General features: G+C 37.1%; 2 protein-coding genes and 1 long non-coding RNA gene across 4 annotated transcripts; all 3 read left to right on the top strand.

Annotated features, from left to right (window-relative positions):
• Nucleotides 1-1119, top strand: LOC113157259. The gene is made up of 4 exons (XR_003298438.1): nt 1-42; nt 142-252; nt 377-411; nt 1033-1119. It is a non-coding gene; the product is annotated as an uncharacterized LOC113157259 (long non-coding RNA).
• Nucleotides 1120-7406: 6287 nt separating this feature from the next.
• Nucleotides 7407-9268, top strand: LOC113157247. Its single transcript, XM_026352602.1, has 6 exons — nt 7407-7468; nt 7612-7947; nt 8136-8177; nt 8252-8362; nt 8471-8505; nt 9083-9268. The coding sequence occupies exons 1-6, from the start codon at nt 7423-7425 to the stop codon at nt 9182-9184; spliced, it is 672 nt and encodes a 223-aa protein (XP_026208387.1). The 5' UTR covers nt 7407-7422; the 3' UTR covers nt 9185-9268.
• An 8191-nt stretch (nt 9269-17459) lies between these two features.
• LOC113157249 lies at nt 17460-18845 on the top strand. 2 transcript variants are annotated; one of them, XM_026352605.1, is made up of 6 exons: nt 17460-17541; nt 17662-17997; nt 18092-18133; nt 18231-18338; nt 18470-18504; nt 18648-18845. In XM_026352605.1, exons 1-6 carry the CDS (start codon nt 17499-17501, stop codon nt 18747-18749), a joined length of 666 nt encoding a protein of 221 aa, XP_026208390.1. In that variant the 5' UTR covers nt 17460-17498; the 3' UTR covers nt 18750-18845. The 2 variants fall into 2 exon arrangements, with proteins under 2 accessions (XP_026208390.1, XP_033182469.1); XM_033326578.1 differs by having other exon boundaries at nt 18234-18338.
• The last annotated feature ends 403 nt before the right edge of the window (nt 18846-19248 follow it).

Consider the following 19248-nt stretch of genomic DNA (forward strand, 5'->3'; position numbering starts at 1 on the left):
GGAACGGTGAATCTGAGAATGAGGTCAATTGTGAGACTAAAAGTAAGTTTCTCCTTCCAATTCTAAACTTTCACATAAGGCAACTTTAACTGTGTCTGCAGCATCCAGTCCACAATAAAGAAGTGTTGTACTTTGTTATAGATGATCCTGATGGAACAACAAACCTGATGACTGTGATCCTCTGTGGTCTGACTGTTTTCCTCACCACAGTCATCATAGGTCTATTTGTTAAAATCAGGAAACTTAAGACAGGTACTGTTGAGTTATAATTTGTTTCACATTTTCTTGTAAGTTGTGGTAACAGGATGATGCATTCAAAGTAAAATATATGATTGGTACAAAATAACTAATCAGAAATTTCTCTTTTGCCATTTAGCTGTGACTGAAAACCCACAGCCCAAAAGAAAAAAGGTAAACACATTTCTACTTTTAAAGTTTGATTTAGAAATCAAAGGAATCAGAGGTTCAGGAAAACATGCATGAAATTCAAAGATTCAAAAAAGTTTGTATTAATGCCAGAGGGAAATTGTTTTACCTGGTTACAGTTGTTCTCAACTCAGACAAAGAAAAGGAACCACAACCAGAAAAGATCCACATCAACACAAATACACAATAACATTAATACAGAGAACTCAGTATAGATACACAGAATATGTAAGATTGATAATTATTTAAAAAAAATTATTAATTAAAAAAATTATTAAAATAATTATAGTCCAGGGTGGAATAACAAGAAGCCTTTAAAGAGGGGGGAGGAATTGTAAAGACTGATGGTCACAGGTAGAAAGAATCTCCTGGGATGTTCTGTGCAGCCATTTTTCAGATTTTATAACTAATTCAACTTCTGATTGTCTAATGTTGAACTGACAGTTGCTCTTTATTCAGTTTGAGAATATCTGCAGATCTGAACATAAAGAACATACCTAGTTCACACAGTTCCTACAGTTCACAAAACCACAATTTTATTTACATGTTTATCTCCACTATGTCTGTAGCGTAGTGTGTAGTGACTCTAAACATTCTGCTTTACAGAATCTGGCCTCAGATGACCTGAACTATGCAGCTCTAAGTTTCCTGGAAAAACCAAAGAGAGTCCGTAAGCCTGCATCAGAGAGTGTGCTGGAGCCAAATGTTGTGTGCGCTGCCACCAGATGAATTCAGGAAACAAGTGGAACTGCAGCACAGAGTGGAACTGATTCTTTATTATATTAAATATATTATTATATAAAAGAAAAATAAACTTCTACAATATATGAACATGTCATGTATTTCTAGTACAAAACAATTTTTTTTTTCAAAGCACAGTCAGTATCATGCATATGATTGTTTTTAGACTTAGTTATTAGAATTAATAACTATAAGATAACATCTGTAATGTGATCACAGAAGAAAATTACATCCATGACAATCTTTATAATTCAAAACCATCTGATCCACCAAAAAAGACTCCACTAAAAATTAAATTGTGGTTTACAATGCATGACCCCAAGACCTATCTTCACACGACCCTGCACAAATAACATAAAACTCCAGGACTTCTGTAGTTGACTAAGACTAAGACTCTGTGACGCGTGGAATCTTCACACAGGCACAACTTTCCTTACTAATAACCCAGTGCGTGAATTTAAATTTGCTTTGATCAAGGTCTTATATATTTCCATCGTATCAGCTGCTCTGATAAATCCAGTTTTCCTCTCAGCATTTACCTGGTTTTATACATCACTCATCATCACTGGACTACATTTGACTTTAGCCATATCTTTGGTCATTCAAAATAATATTCTTTTCCTATTTTCACTACACCTTGGATACTTTAAGCTGAACCTGAACTTATCCTGACCTTAGAAAGTATAGCAAACAAACAAATGGGAAGGAAATGCTTTTTGATGTGGGAACAGACTTTAGCTTGAGAAACTCTCCTGTTGGCTTAACCCTAAAAAGTCAATCACGATAAACTTTGGTTGGTTTTGTGGCCCATTTGACAACTTGGTGACAGGTACCAGAGGACACCTTCAGAGGTCAGAAATGTAACAATAGGGACCCACACAATATTAAAAAAAAGTTTTTAATGTTGCTGATTTGGGTACATGAGTGATAGCAAACATGCAATAAGAGGATAAATGAGCTGAGCCACAAGGGTGATTAATGCATGTTGATGTGGGTAATAGCATACATATAGATTTAATCATTAGGCACAACATAGATTTTAGTTCAATCTAAATAATATATGTTTTTATTCTAATCTAATTAGTCTATTCAAAGTGTGTTGTCAAGAATTTGGCATAAAAATAACAACATGAATTATCTCATGCTTTGCTTTTGGCCGTTCTTTCTCATATATTCTGGTTGTTTACTGGGCAGCAGAAAGGGTGTTCTTAATGTGAGACAAAGGAGGGGTCGCAACAAACACTGATCACTATCAAACTTACTTATAAGGAGACTGAATTGGTCTGTGGGGGGAGGAGCAAGTGAGATGAACATTGTTGACACTTGTTTAACAGGAAGAGGCAGCACAGTGTGGTGTGAGCACGACTGGGGTGAAACTCATCAGACCTCAGTGAACAGGTCCAAAGTAGTTTTTTTTCTTCTTTAAAAGAATACTGGAGGAAAAAAAAAATAATAAGATGAACCAGCATCCATGCTGACAAATACTGCACATCCAAAATAACTGTAAAGTAAAAGTAAAAGAAATTTCAGCCAACACCACAAACATCATAGGGCAGCCATCACAGTCAGTAATGAGGAGGAGTCACAGATGATACAGATGACTAATGAGTTTGTTCATAGGAGGAATCAAGTGGTCTGTCAGGGGGAGTGATACACATCACTTTACAGGAAGAGACAACACCGTGTGCTCTGAGCATAATGAAGTTGAGAGACTCTACAGTTTTGTATCAAAGTATAAAAAAGCAGTGAAAACAGCTTAAATATTATTAGTTTATTTGTACAACTAGAAAAAAAACAAGTAATTATATAAAAGTGGAGTCTGTGGTGACAAACATACATGAGTCACAAAACAAGGAAGGAAGACTTTAGACGTGACCACAAACATAAAATGATTTCCTGTTTTCAAAGACTAAGAGCAAAAACAGCTTATTAATGTATAAATTCATAATTTACACAAACGTACTTAACATCTTTACCTTAACAAGTTACATCATCATCATCTACACGTACACATTCACATATTCAGCCATACTTTCAGGTAACACTGTTTTTCTATGCGGTTCATTAAATTCATTAATAATTTTTATCCTGAGCATATTATCAATAACCGTGAGACTAAAAATAAACCATCTATCTGTGGCTCAACATAAATCATCATAAAACAGTGTTTGATCTCTGTGGACACGGGTCTTTCAGTGTAACTGAATTTGTCTAAAAACTCTGCATAAAAGTAAAAAGATAATTTTCTCACTAATGTTTAGTTCTGATTCTAATACGATTGTTTCTTCTGCTGTTTTTAATGTCTACGTCCTTGATAGGAATAAAAAGAGAATTGATAAAGAAAACTTTTTTAGTATGTAAATGTGAGCACGTCCTTTGCCCCCTCCCCTTATAATTTTCCACTGTGGTGACTACGCTGTGTGTCTGAGCCAAATCGAAAGCCACAGCAGGACCGCCCTTTAGCTCTGCAATAAAACCACATGCATCAAAAGATGTACTGCTTTCACACAAATGCTTTCCTGCTTTGTTTTAACCGTTTCAAATGTGTCTATTGTACACAGACACATTTAGTTCAAACTTGTTCAACAATGTATCTATCTCCTGTCAAACACCACAAATGTCTCCTCAAAAAACCCAACACTGCAGAAAATGATGTGTAAACTTGAACTGCATCATCTTGTAGTGATGTATGAATAGTAGTTTATAACAACTTGTATAGCACAAGGATTGTATCATATCTAAAAGACTGTAAGAACCTCCCATAGAAATCCCATATAGGTCCAACACTAACAAGAAATATCTTGTCAAACTGAGGAGCTGTGAATATAAAAGGTGTAAAAACAATACCTAAGGTCTCATCCTGTTCCTTTTGTTCAAGAAAAAGTGTTGAGTTGATGAACAAAATGACAGGGAGGAACAAAATGGTGATGGTAGTGAGCACCAGGAGTATTTAGAGACAACTACACTCAAAACTAAATAGCCCACACTGACCTTCATTGGTCTGTATGTGCTCAATAAGATAAATATAGACCACCACCATCACCACCACCACCACCACCTGCCCCCCTTCTTCTTTTATGAAACCACCTTCTTGTGGCTCAGAAATTTAAGCTCCCATTGTAGTAGGATGCACTATAATCACAGCTTTCCTTCTTTAAGTATTAGCATTTAACTATCATCCAATTTTCTTTCTTTCTAGTATAATATGAATAATCTAGTATTATTTCTATATAATTGTTTTTGAGGATCTACTTGTTGCATTTTTTATGTAGTAAGTAAGTAGTAAATGTGAAGCCACTCTGCCTGTGACATTAACTAACAAGATGACTTAAAGGACGGTCAGCAATGACCCTTTACACTGGTCTGTTACATTTTTCACAGGGCGGTGAGGCGCTGTGATGGCATGGTTAACAAGCCTTGAATGGGAGGTTATATAGTAGTAGCTAGTAGATAAATGTGGCTGTGTACTATACGTGACTATAGTTATTACCCATCATTACACATAGAAAAGGCTATCAGTGTTTAGAAAAGGGAGATATGTGACTGCACATTTGAGTTTAAACAGAAAACAATAAAAAGTTAAGTAAGGCCCAAATATCTGTAGCACAAAGTGGGTGTTGTGCTGAATGGTGTGTTATTTTATTACATATCTCACCCGACCAGGAGGAGCAGGTATCTCTGGCTCCCCATCAAATGTCTTTCTTAATGGAATATCTTTAAAGGCCTCAAAGTTTTTTTTCAGCCACAGTGGATGAGAATTAACCTTAACATGTTAGTATGCTGACTTTTTTATAGTGCAAACTTTGACTGGTGCACAGGAAGCAAATTGTCTGACTCTAAACTTACAGAGTGCAGTAACACTATTGAGTAACATTTTATTTTAAGTTATTGTTTCATCAAAGTTATTGTGCAGCTGTTATTGTAATGTACTAGTAGCTGTTGACTGAATTAACTAAAGGAGAAATTATTTATTACTACTTGAGTGACCTTCACGCTACAGCATCTGCTATTACGCTAAAACCAGTAATTGTCTGGGTCTTTAACTTAACATTACTGTAAGCTGTATTATCTGTATCTAATATCTACAGTATAATAACTCACAGTGAAACAAATCTTCATTATTTTCATCTTCCTTGACATTGTGAATGCACTCAAGCTGAATGTTGTGCTGTGGTATCTGAGAAAAGCAGAGGTGAAAACCACAGCACAGTCTAAATAAAAAGCAAACTTTGACCCAGCCTTGGTGATCAGGAAAGCTTAATTTCAACAGATGATTAGAAAAAGGTGTAGCTACCATCAACACCATCAACAAATAGCTATAGTGAAGTCAAACCACAGGAAGGCAGTCATAACCACATCAAAGGCCTAGAAGCTTTCATCATCAAGAATAACACTACCTGAAGAGAAACTATATTTGACTGCTCCACTCATCACTTCACACCATCTGACAAAGTGCTCTTAAAAAATCACCAAAATCAGATTTTGCACAACCAGACATAAAGGTATTTATCTTAAAAGAATAATTTGTGACAACATGACTGAGAACGTTTGTAGTCCTCTACCTGGCATCCATCAACATAAGAGTACAAAAAGATAAAGAAAAAAAATGCTGGTTATGCTAAAGAGTAGCACTTCACTTCAAGCGTGTATACACTCACTGTTTCTGTAATGGAACAGGATTAATACATGAAGGGCTGAGTGGAGGCTAACAGAGAGAGAGAGAGAATGAAAGACGAGTAAAACTGAGTGGAAGGATCTAAAAATAATGCAAAATATTATATAGTGTAGATTTAATAAAAAACTAAACAAACTCTAAGAACATTGTTCTGTTGTTTTGTGCATTTTGCCTTTGCCTGAGAATCTTGATATTAATCTTCTTTGTTTATACTGTATATAAGAGCTTCCTTTCTGCTCTGTTTATTATAACACAACTGGACCTTGACTGTGAGAAGCTTCTCCTCCTAAGGTGGGCGTTTTGAATGACTTCCTGTTGCTAACACTGACTTGTTGATTACGTGTAGAGTGTGAATGAATTTAGTTTAGCCCTTCAAGTCGTTTTAATGCTTAACACCTAGTTTTACTACACAGCGACTATAGAGACGTAAGATGTGTTTGTATTACTTAAGCACCTGATTATAAAAATGCAAATTTCACAATAATCTAGTCTTGTCTTTAGTTCTGCTAGCTTATCGTTGAACTAGCTCTTCAGTTAGCCATGGCTTTTCTGTCTCCCTCTGCTTCTCCTGCTTTGATCTGCTCTGTCTGTGTTATGTTTAGTTTCACTTCAGCCTCCTTTAGTGATACTGATCTTTGTAACAAGTGTAAACTATTTGCAGCACTGGAGGTGAGGTAGACCGAACTGGAGCCACCTACCTCCTGTTACCTGTCCTCCGGCAGTTCCCGAGCAGCCGGCAAGCCAGGCTGGCTGGGTGACGGTTCGTAGGAAGAATAACCTTAAACACTCGTCCAGATTTTCCCCACTCAGCAACACACCTGCTAAAAACCTCCCTTTGTTGTCATTTAACTGCTGGCTGTCTAAGTAGTGTCCCACCAACAACGTGGGCTACATAGACAAAAACCTTGGGGAAAACCTGGGCTGATTAGAAGAGGCAGCAACCATCTCACTTCAAGAAGTGTGTCATCTGCCAAGTTTATTAGACAACCTAAAAGAGTAGACCTAGAGTAGAGCTCTTATCTATCTATTTAAATGCCTCCTCTCTGTACTTATCCTCGGTTGTGAGTGTGGTTGATGGTCCTACCAACCTGCCCATGTCTTTGCTGTTTGTTGTTGTTTCTTGTTCTTTTCTTTCTCCTCTTTCCACTCACCCCACCAGTTGAGGCAGATGGCCGCCCACCCTTAGCCCGTCTCTGCTGGAGGTTTCTTCCTCTAAAAAGAGTCTCCTTTTAGAGCCTAGTGCTGCTCAGGAGGGGTTGTTGGGTTTTATATATAATTCTGTTTTGTAAGATCTTAAACCTTAAACACTGTAAAGTGCCTTGAGATAAAAACTGTTGTGATTTGGTACTATACAAATAAAACTAGATTCCATAGTAATGTTAGCCATAGTAATGTTCACAGTTTTAACAATAATGTGATGATAATAAATTCATGTCTCAAAAATAGCTTTGTCTCAAACTCTGTGAAGCACATTTTCCTGTGTGCATCTAAGCATTCAACAGAACAAGCAACACAAGGAAGCCCACCTCTGTGTTGAAAGTCACACTTCAATTAGGGACAGAGCTTCAGTCATACACACAATGGTGAACTTTACCTTGATGACAGCTCTAATTCTCTACAGCTTCAGTAAGTACCTGCTTTAAATTATTATAATATAAGTTCTATTATTTATGTTTAACCAGGTATTGAAACTTGTTTACTTGAATAGATATTGTTCACCTTAATGTTACTTTAAAACAAGGCAGTATTGTCTCTGCCATTTGTTTCAGGCTGGATTTCTGTCTCTGGGTCTCACAGTGTGACCGTCCAGCCTGGTGAAGATGTCACCCTGCTGTGCCCCAACGTTTCCCGCTATGACGGTGTGAGCTTCTGGTTCAGACTGATCAACGATTCCCAAGTCAGATGTATTTCAGTTAAGTTCAACTCCAAGAGCAAAGTTGAATTCTGTGTTGGACTTCAAAATGAAAAATATGAAATCAGCTCCAACATCACTGTGCTCTTTCTCAAAATCAAACAAGTGGATTTATCTGACTCTGGACTCTATTTCTGTGGATTTTACTCAAATGGACGTCCCATTTTCAGTGTAAAACATTTAAATGTTGAAGGTAAGATTGTTGTAAAGTCTTTCTGCCTTATTTGGTTATATTTTCCATATATTTTGCAAACGTAATTTTATTGATTGTACTAAAAACAACATTTTCCATTCCATAAAGTGACTATCACAGTTCTGATGTAAGCCTGCTAGAACTAAAATAATCTTAAGTTAAATTTATCATCTTCTTTGTTAAAAAAGGCAGTGATGAGGCACAGAATGACATGGAAAGCAAACAAAAAGGTAAACATGTTTCTTTTTTGGCAGGTTTTAAGTATCTTAAAGGAAAGAAAAATCTAAACTGATATTTCTTCTAGAAGATGAATTTGACACAATATGGCTGATCAGTATGATCCTGGGTGGACTGACTTTCTTCCTTTTAGTGGTCATTGTTGGTCTGGTTGTTCAGATCAGGAAACTTCAGACAGGTACCTTGTATCTTTCTTTGATCATGTTTGTGTGGATAAGCTTGAAAACACCTGGTTTAACTGACAATGATCAATTAACTGACCAGATGTACTGTTTCTGTCACTCAGCTCATAAAGAAGAACAGAATCTAAAGCAACGTCAGGTCAGTTCAACTTTCATGTTACATTTATTTATCTACTTGGTTAGTCATGGAGTAACATGGGAACACATCTGCAATTGTAAGCGATTTTTATTTTTATATTATCCCTTCTAAATTATATAATCATTCCATTATTCGTGGACTGTATATTGTGGGAACATAAAAGGGTCTCTTGGGAAAAATCTCTTCCATCTCTTCAGGTGCACTAGTGTGGTAGCATGTTGGGTACCAGGTGAACAGCACACTGTCTTGATAGTGTTTCCACTTCTGAATACTTTTCCCACTACAACATCAAAGAGGAAACTTCAGATATAGCAGAGTTTCTAAGTTGAAACTGTCTCATCATAGTAGGTGCTGATGTCGTGCTGGAGTGTACTACACTAATGTTCTAATGGTTATAATGATTTGTCCACTTTTTTTAAATATATGAGGGACGCCAAACATTAGAAACACCTCGTAATATAATGCACTCCAAACAAATGAAAAAAATATCAAGATTTCTATAAGCTTCAAAAAATCTTGTATCTGTCTGCATTGATAACATCTGCAACCACATTAAGACTAAATATTGTTTTCACAGAATCCTCATGTTGAAGACCTGAACTATGCTGCAGTGGCATTTCGACCAAAAGCAAAACAAAGACAGATGGAGCAAAATGTTATTTATTCTGCCACCAGATAGACTCAGAAATCTGAAACTGTATAATATTCATTTGCTCAGGGTTTTGTATGAATTACTTGAAATAAAGATCACACAAACAATTTTCAGGTAAAGTGTTATTCTCTTTCAGAGCTTCAATTCCCAGCTTTTTAGTCAAAGTCAAACTGGTCAAAACAGGTATAACTGGTGTTTGATGAGAACCAGTAAGGACAAACAATTATAGTCAGACAGACAAAACATGGCACAGTAAAATCTGAAAAAAAGTAATCAAGTCCAAGTTTTCTAGTAAAGGAATGTAAAAGGAATGCTAGTATACCGACTACTGGATGAGAGCATATACAACCTTTATTTGTAATATTCTGAAAAAGCAGAATATATCAGAATGAATCAAATGTACAATGAGTAAATCTGGTTATTAAAAATCTGTTCAATACAAACTATTTCAAGCCCACCTGCCCATGTAGTGTGGTGAATCTGTATCATTACTGTCAGAGGAAACCTGTCCTTTAGTTCTCTGCATCAGAACCACAAATAACAAAGGCTTTACAACTAATCCTGGATGAGGAGGAGTGCTAAAAAGTGTCAAAAACTGCCCCTGTGTCAACTATAAGCTATCCCCTTTCTTGTAAAATGTTCCAATAGATGAAAATTACTAATGACTCAGAGCAGCTTTAAGTGCATCTGATAATTTACCATGTTGTTTGTTTGTGTGTTTCTAAGTTTAACCACTGCAGGATGCAGGATGTTAGCTACACAAAACTTGTTTAACAGGAAGAGACAGCACACTGTGGTCTGAGCACACCTAAGGTGAAAATCATCAAGATGTTTTCTAAAAATAAAGTCTGAAATGAAGCTATAAATGGCGGACGACCTTTAGACAAAGTTTTTTTAAGTCTCTACAGCTGTGTAGGAGAAAAATACACCACACCGAAAAACTGATTAAATATTCTCCGAGTATTCATTTTGTATTATATTATGTCCAAAAAGTCAGTCCAGTGAGAGGCTATAAGTGTCAAATTAAAACAGCTGTGTAGAGAACATTAAGCCAGATCTAATTATTTTTGTTGCAAGACAATCCCTTGAAACAACAACAGTAATGAGTGTGATCCTGGGCATTCTGACTTGTCCTGGTCAGCATTGCTCTGCTGGTTAAAATCAAGAAACTACAGAATGTTTTTTTTTTTGATAACGTTTTCTTTCTATTTTATTTGATTATATTTTGCTCATCCTTGTAAGTGTTTAAATATGGCACCACTGTCTAAAAGAGCGTCCCTAATAAAGGGGTTTATAATCTGTAACAACAGCCCTTCCTTTTTCGTCTAGTAAAGCAATATAATCAAAATCAATCCTGTTTTAATGGTATGTTAACATTTAAACAGCAGACTTGGACAATAAGAAATGTCTTCAGTTGCATCATTACTCAGTAGTAATCAATTCTTAATTTGGTATAAATAGGCATGTTTACCATTGTGTTACTTCAGCCTTCCTTATAATTGCACTTTATAATCATTTAGCAACTGAAGATACTGCAGGTCTTTGGTCACTGTTTTCTGATTCTCCTCTTCATGATGTGTCTTACATTTTCAATAGAAGACAGATCTGTCCAGTCAAACACACACACACTCGGCATCTACAAAGCCACAGAGTTATAGAACGTGCAGAATGAATCCTGATGCTGACCTGCTCAAACATTTTCCTTCCTGGGAAAGGCATTGCTTGATGGCAGAATACCCGTTACTATTTGACAGTTGGAATTTCACACACTACACTGAGGCCGATGGAAATATTTTGGATTAGTTTTGCGTTTACAGAGACATTTCACTAAACATTGTAAGCTATTACTCTTCATAACTAAACTCTTTATTAAGGGCATCTGCTTAAAGGACTTACTAAGCTGATAAAGAAAAACATCCTCAACAATGCAAAGTAATTCCAGTGTCTTTTAACTGTACCTGACTTAACATTTGAATTTTTACTTGTTTTTTTTCTTCCACTCTATGTCATATGGCTGGCTAGAAATACTCAATATTAACAGAATTCAGGCTCTGATGAACCAAAACCTCAAAACCAAGTAGAAAAGAGCTGGAGCTCTATATAAAGAAAATAAATGTGAGGACAGTGAGGACACTGATTACTCTCAACTTTGTTTTACACAGAAAGTCAAATTGAGATCTGAAACAGTGACTTAGTAATTCATCGATTGACAGAAAGAGGCCACACTTATACTTTAGAAGTAGACAATCATATTTACTTACAAACAGCACTTTCTGAATCACTAAAACATATTAAATCATACCACTATCAGTGTCATTTAAACTTGAAAGGTTTTCTAAAGCAGCTCTTATGACTCTTAAGCTGCAAGGCTGAAATATTATGTAAAATGTCCAAGACGTTCAAAGTTCAACAATTGGTAAAGGAGTAAATATTTTTCTAATGCACTCATATTTACAAAGCTGTACTCAAAGGAAATGATTATCATATTGATGCAAAGAACCAAGATCACCTTGATCTCTGTTATGTTCACATCTAACAGTTAAATAAGTTAAGTTCTGTGATTGTGAAAATGTATGAAATGCAATGAGTTTCTGAAATTTTATTTAAATTCTTTAATTCTGAAAGGAAATTTCTGAATTTGGTTTGTGTTTCTGTGGATTTCTCCCAGTTTCTCCCATTATTCTTTGCAGTACCTCTCAAGCTCCAGCAGTATGATATTTATTTTGATCTATATAAGTCATAAAACATCATTACATACCAAACATTTGGTAATGATCTTTGGTAATTGACAAAATTGATGCCAATTCTTTGTCTTGAAGCTTTGTTTAATCTGTGGTAGTTATATACAGTTCATGGTTTCTCATGGGTTAATATTACTGTTATCAGTTGAAGTGAATAGAGAAAACTACAAGATGTGTCAAAAGTCTGCCATCCAGTCATAAACATGTTATAAAACCGGGGTCATTAAAATTAGCGTTTGATGTAAAGGAGGTGTATTCTTATCAATGACATGCTGTTATGAACAGGTTAACAAGTGGACCCAGTTGCACAAATACAGCAAGCACAGAGTACGACTTCCCAAAAGATTTATTAACAATCAGATCGTACATCAAATTGCAGGACAGAGGAAAATGCAATGCAATATAACTATCCTCAAAAGGCGGTGAAAACTAAAGATACAGTGCAAAAGGCAGGCAGACTAATCTAGTTGTGAAAGCAAACAAAACCACAGCATAAGCTGGAACTAATTAACAAGAAAACTACGTAAATCACAGCAAACACTGGAACTAACTCGCAGTAGGAAATCTGACCGTACTAATAAACAAAGAAACAAACAAGCTACATACAACCATGTTGAAGAAAGCTAGAGGTTGGGAAAAGGGTGAGTGACAGGAACAAGGATCAAAGTAAGAGAAAAAAATAGTAAGGCTTCCGGGGAGTCTGTCTCAGTTGGTTGAATCTTCACAAGGACCAATAAAACGAGGGGAAAGCTTCCTATTTGGTGGAGAGCCACACCTCATCCACCACTTTGTAAGCAGGGGCTGGTCTTCTCTTTTTGTTTGCCTGCCGAGAGGCTCTGTCCTGCCCTTGTAGAAGGTGGAGCCCAGCTGGAGCGGTACCGCCAGATGAGGCCCGGGCAGACTGTTCAGGGAGGAGAGGAAGTTTGTAGCTGAACGCCCTCTTAAATGGAGAACAGCCTAAGGCGAAGGAAGAAGGTGAGTTGTGGACGTACTTGATCTAGCGGAGCCGCTGCGAGGAAGCCATGCACCAGAGCAGCATCTACACTTCCAGGTTCACCCTCACCATCTGGTCTTTAGTTTGTGGATGAAAGCCTCAGGACAAGCTTACTTTGGCACCAAGTTCCTCACAAAACTTTGCCCAAGCCGCTGGAGTGAACTGTGGGCCCCAATCCGACAGAATGTCCTCTGGAAGACCGTCAGCTTGAAAACATGGTCCTCCCTGGTGGACAGCAGCTTGGGCAAAGGAATAATGTGGACCAGCTTAGAGAACCAGTCTACGACAGTCATAATAACTTCCCATTGGAAGGCTGCAAACCAGTCACAAATTCCAGTGACATATGCAACCAGGGTCGCAACAGGACAGGAAGGGGTCTCAACATATGGGAGCGTTGCTGCTCCCATATGTTGCCTCGCTGTGCTACATAAAATGTACCAAGTCAGCTGCATGGCCACTGTGGACTCTTTTTTTACACCAATTCGAGAGGCAGTTTCAGATACAAGACAAGACAAACCAATTCTACAGTATGACCATAATCCTTTATGTCATGTTATTCTTGCACAAAACTGTGTTTGAGTCCCAAATGTACACAAAAGTTCACCCACCAGCCTTAAAAAAGTATTTGCCCCTTAAACCTAATAATCAAACATGCAAAACTCAAGTACCTACCACTACTACCACCATGTTTGACTGTTCAGATATTACTGTATGTTTTTATGACATGCTGTCCTAGTTGTACGCCAGCTGTACTGGGACGCACACCTTCAAGTTAACTTTTTGTCTCATCAGTCCACAGAATTGCCCAAATTTCTTGCAGATAATCTGGATGTTTTTTGGCAGATGTGGGAAAAGCCTTTTAGCTTAATATCTATTAGATTTTCAAAGCAGCATTTTCTATATACTCAGGTTATCTTGAGTAATATTAAAATTTCTTTGATGATCTAAATCACTTTCACAGCACTGTATGTCCAACACGATTGTCATAAGTCACACTAAACATCAATCCACTAAAGTCAAGGTGCTAGTACCTTTTATTAATAACAAAGGTACAGGGGGATCAGTCAGATGAGTTCTTGTAGGCAATTTATTAGTGTAGGGTGAGTGTGGAAGTCTGGGTGGAAACCGGAAGTGACATCACAACCAAGATGGCCGACCAACGGAGAGCACATGGACAAAATGGAGGACAATGGAGATGGTGAATGGTGACGACTAACAACCGGTAGAGTGTTGTTAGTCTGCATTACTCTGGTTACAGAGTAATCACAATAAGAAAACAGTCACAGAATGAGATGAAATCCAATGTCCAAATGAGGGTAAACAGTCTGTGGTTTTGAATACAGGCAGTCCAGACAATAAATCCAAAAGGCTAAACTCAGGTCAAGGGTAATCCAGGTCATACACAGTTATGGCAGTTCAGAGGTAAGTCCGGTAGGCAAAATCCACAACAGAAAGACACTCCAGGTCGAAACACGGGGAGATCCAAACAGAAACAGAGCGGGGAAGGGAACAACGAGGGAGAAAACAGAACAGGGAAAACACTCACTGAACCAAAGGGGGAGACGGTCAGGTCAGGTCCGGCTGGTCCAGTGAGGGGTAATCCAGAATAGACAGGGTAGAAGGGGTACACGTCCGGGAAAGGGAATCAAGCAGGCACAGGTCTGGTACTGTGAGCAGGGGGATAGACAGGGAATGAACAGAACTCACAGTACCAGGGGGTCAGGCAAGAGACAGGGTCCAGATCAGGCAGAGTCCAAAAAATCCAAACAAATCAGTCCACAAGAAACACTGGATAGTGTCCAGGTACAGAGAACAAACTATCTGGCTGAAGAGACAGGTGAGCAGGCCGGTATTTATAGTGTGGGGGAGACCAGGTGTAGTCAATCAGGTGAGTGTGTGAACAGACTGGGAAGAGGAAACAGGAAGTTACCAAAACAAAAGCACGGGGGGGAAACACCAGCAGCAACGAGGCTGGAATCATGACAAAAACGCACACTGGAGTGAGCATGTTTAAATTTAGCAAAGGGGCCACCACCGCCATTTTTGTGTAAACACTGATTATGCATTTCTATTTTGATCTGACTTTGTTGGCAATAGACAGATAAAGGTCTGCAGCAGTGCAGAACTGGGTGACGTACACATCACTTGTTAGACAGGAACAGACAGCACAGTGTGGTCTGAGAACAGCTCAAGTGAAAATCATGAAGCCTGTAAACTCAACAATATCCGACTTAATCAGTCAACACAGACAAAATTGCATTTTCATTACTATACATTGACCATATATTAATTTATTTTTAACTGTTTCTAATGTGCAACATTATTGTCTGAATGAAAAAAACAAAGTATTTTAAAATAACTGGTGGTTGTATTTATAAAGATTAATGACACTTCTGTACCCACAGCTGAACTTTAAGCTGTAGTGGAAAGCAGAACTGTCTATTAATGAGAGATCTGAATCTGTATCTGATACAAACACACCACTAGTTTATTTTCACTTTGTACAAACACCTCTATAAAAATTGTGATCAGACTTGTGAAGCAGTTCAACACATTTACACTCTCATTCAGTCTGTTCCAGCTGTTTCATGTTTGTAACATGACAGATCACAGCAACATGACTGAAGCAGCAGCAGCAGCAGCAGCTCCCATCATCTCCACTCTGATCTGTCACAGTGCAGGTGTCAGTATGTTACTAGAAAATTCAATAACTTATTAATTAAAAGCTGGTCCAGGTCCTCTCTTTACTTAAGATACTGATCCTATTGTCCAAGTAACAACAGTCTCACCTTCCAAACTGTTGCAGGAACAGAACATTACAGGGACACATTACTGCGTCACTGTCGATTTTAACAACAGGATCTAGATGTAACATTTCAAATCGTCAGTCTCTGCTACATGAATTAAACACTTTTCCAGCTTCTGTTTGTCGTATGTGCCACAGCGTGGCATGTGTTACAGTATAATGTCTTTAGGTGGCGCTCACCCTACAATCCATGAGCTTTCCATACCAGCCTCACTGGTAGAGCCATCAGCATCACTGGTGATATCTCTCACCATTTACTATCTTTCTTTAGCCTCTTGCCTTCAGGGAAAAGTTTACCGGAGCCTCTGTCCCGCTCCACAACACTCTCAGACAGCTTCATCCACCTGACTGTCAGGATGCTGAACTCTTCCCACTGCTCCTGGACTGTAATTCACCTATTATACACAGGGACTCTGCACATAAAGACTCATTACATTCACAGGCTGCATTTTACTGGAACCATTTGCACCTTTTCATATTGTTGCTGGTCGTCATTGAACCTTGTGATAATGTGCTGTTGGTCATTAAACTAAACACATAGTATGTAATCACCCATATGAGGATGAGTTCCCTGTTTAGTCTGGTTCCTCTCAAGGTCCAGGGACAATCAGATTATTATGATTCATATAAATTCACTTTTCATGTAAACTTCCATGGTTTCTTGCTTGTGTAAATCTGCTTTGTGACAATGTCAATTGTAAAAAGCGCTATACAAATCAATTGAAGCTAATTGAATTGAATTAAACGCATCCATGTACATTTTAGATGTGGTTATCTATACTATGAAGAAATGGTTTATAGGGATGTTACACCAACATGCCTAAATACAATCCAGATCACCCCCAAGGTCTTCTTTTTCTGTATTGAGCAATGATGATAAACTACTCTTGTTTTTGTAACAGTGTGTATTTAGCTGCATGTGAACCACAGAAACAGAGACAGTTGTTTCAGGGACTGATTGTGCTGGGTTAACCATGTTTAATAATTGACTAAACATGTGAAATCCAGGGTAGCCTAATTATTTATCTTGTACAGGAGCTGTATGATAAGAAATATGATTAACACAATCCGACTACACTGTACCATATCTAGATTCACATTTAGAGTGGGGATGAGGGAGTGCCAGTTTAGTCTGGTGCAGGATTTAAAATAGTGACACAATGCAATCAAAAATACCACACTGAAATACTCTGTTAAACTTGGTACTGACAAATATATCACATTGTTCCCAGCTCTGGTTAAAACATTCAATACGGACATTGTTGCTTTAATCTCTGTCAACTTCACTTCATGTACATATATCCCCTTTCTCCATTCAACTGACAAAACTGTAATGAAAACTCTGATTTTGTTATCAGAGTTAAAAATAGAGAAACTGGATTTTCTCACATACATTTCACCTGGAGAACACAGAAAAAACATATGATTCAATGGAGCAACACGTCCTTATATTCATGGTGGAAACAGTCCAGGTGGTTGGCAGCTTTGTTGGTCAGGGGAGTGGGGAACAATTTAAGATGTGTAAAAACATCAACAGCCTGAGATTTATCAGGGTGGATGTTTGTGTCTCCCTTGAAATAACATTTTGCACATTTTATTTTTTAGATAAATTTAGTACATTGGTAATTAAATAGCAATAATTTGGTATCAGCACTAGTTTTACTGAAAAAAAAGTTACATGATCAAACAAACAAGAAGAGGGTGCTGTCTATTTAAGAGGTGGGGACCTCTTGAATAGCCAGCACCCTTCCTGCAGCACAGTTTAATAACGCACATTGCAGAACTACAATCATATGCATCATGAACTTCATCTTGATAAGAGCTTTAATTCTCTGCAGCTTCAGTAAGTACTAACAATACATTTTCTCAATGTCCAAATTAAAACTTATTTAATTTCTCTTTAAATTATTAAGAGTTATCGTTTATTATCTGTCAACTAAATCTCACATTGTCTCTGTTTCAGGCTGGATCTCTGTCTTAGTTTGCCACGATGTGAAGGTTCAGTCTGGTCACAGTGTCACACTGCTGTGCCCCAACACGTCCACCTCTAAGACTGTGACAACCTGGTTCAGACTGGTCAACAGAAACAAGGCCACCTGTATCGCTCTTATGACCAGTTCTCACAACAACCCTGAATACTGTGTTGGATTTCAAAATGGAAGTTTTAAAATGGAAACCAACATCTCTACTGTCTTTCTCAAAATCAAACAAGTGGATTTATCTGACTCTGGACTCTATTTCTGTCACTTTTTCTTTGGTGGACGTGGAGTTTACTATGTGATACATTTAACTGTTGAAGGTAAGGTTATTATAAAATCCTGCATTATCTTCTCTTCTGTCTACTGTCCAAACAAAAACTGTTCCACAATAATTTATCCTTATTTTGTTAAAAGGCAGTGATGAATTCCAAGATGATGAAGACAGAAAGTCTGAAAGTAAAATTAACCTTTATTTTTCTTTCATTGTGTGCATTTGTCAGTTGTTTACAGATAAACAGTATGTTTGACTGAGGATTTGTTCATTCAATTTTAGCAGAGTGTGAAACAACAAATCTGATGAGTTTGATTCTCGGTGCTCTGACTGTTTTCCTTGTTTTGGTCGTCATTGGTCTGGCTGTTACAGTCAGGAAACTTCACTCAGGTACATTTTACTTATTTTATCTGCTCTAAAATTGTGTCAATACGCTAAAAAACATACTGAATGTAACATTTGCTGAAGAAAAGAAAAGAAAAGAAAAACTGATCTCGATGTATTTTGTTTCTGTCATTCAGTTGCAAATGATAAACACAGTCCACAACAGCAGGAGGTGAATCAAGTCTTTTCATTTATAATTTGTCTATTTATGTTATCATTTAGAATTATTATTTTTAGTAGTATAAAAATCTATTTATTATTATATAAATTATTATTTGATGTTTGAGCTTGGTAAGATGTACTTCTTTTCTACAGAACCTGGGCTCCGATGATGTGAACTACGCAGCAGTGAATTTCCATCAAAAAGAAAGACGAAGACAAATTGAGCCAAATGTTGTGTATTCTGCTACTAGATAGGCTCAGAAAGCATCAGCTGATGTTCAGTACGAACTGAGACAGTGTTTTTGTTTTCAGTGATCTGAATTTGATGTTGATTTGGTGTGACTGATGAATGTGAGGACTTAATATAATAAATAATAAATAATAAATAATAAATAATAAATAATAAATAATAAATAATAAATAATACATAATACATAATAAATAAAATAAAATAAAAGGCCCAATCTTCTTTAAGCACTGAACTAGAAATATAAAGATGTGACAGGTGCTAACAAAAGGACTATTTTGCCAATATCTTCCTAAGTTTTTCTCTTAAGAAAAGTCTTAATGAAAGTCTTTGACAGATTCATGGTGTAGTCTTAAAACATTTGATTAGCTTGAACTTTTGTATCTGTACTTATTTAATTTGTTATTATATTTGTTATTAATTTGTTAAATCCCATTATCCTCATAAGGTGGAAGCTCATTTTATTTGTTCCTGATTAAGATAAAGGTAAATGACCAGCAAATGTCT

This window comes from Anabas testudineus, chromosome 18 (genome assembly GCF_900324465.2).
Source record: "Anabas testudineus chromosome 18, fAnaTes1.2, whole genome shotgun sequence".
Taxonomy (NCBI): domain Eukaryota; kingdom Metazoa; phylum Chordata; class Actinopteri; order Anabantiformes; family Anabantidae; genus Anabas; species Anabas testudineus.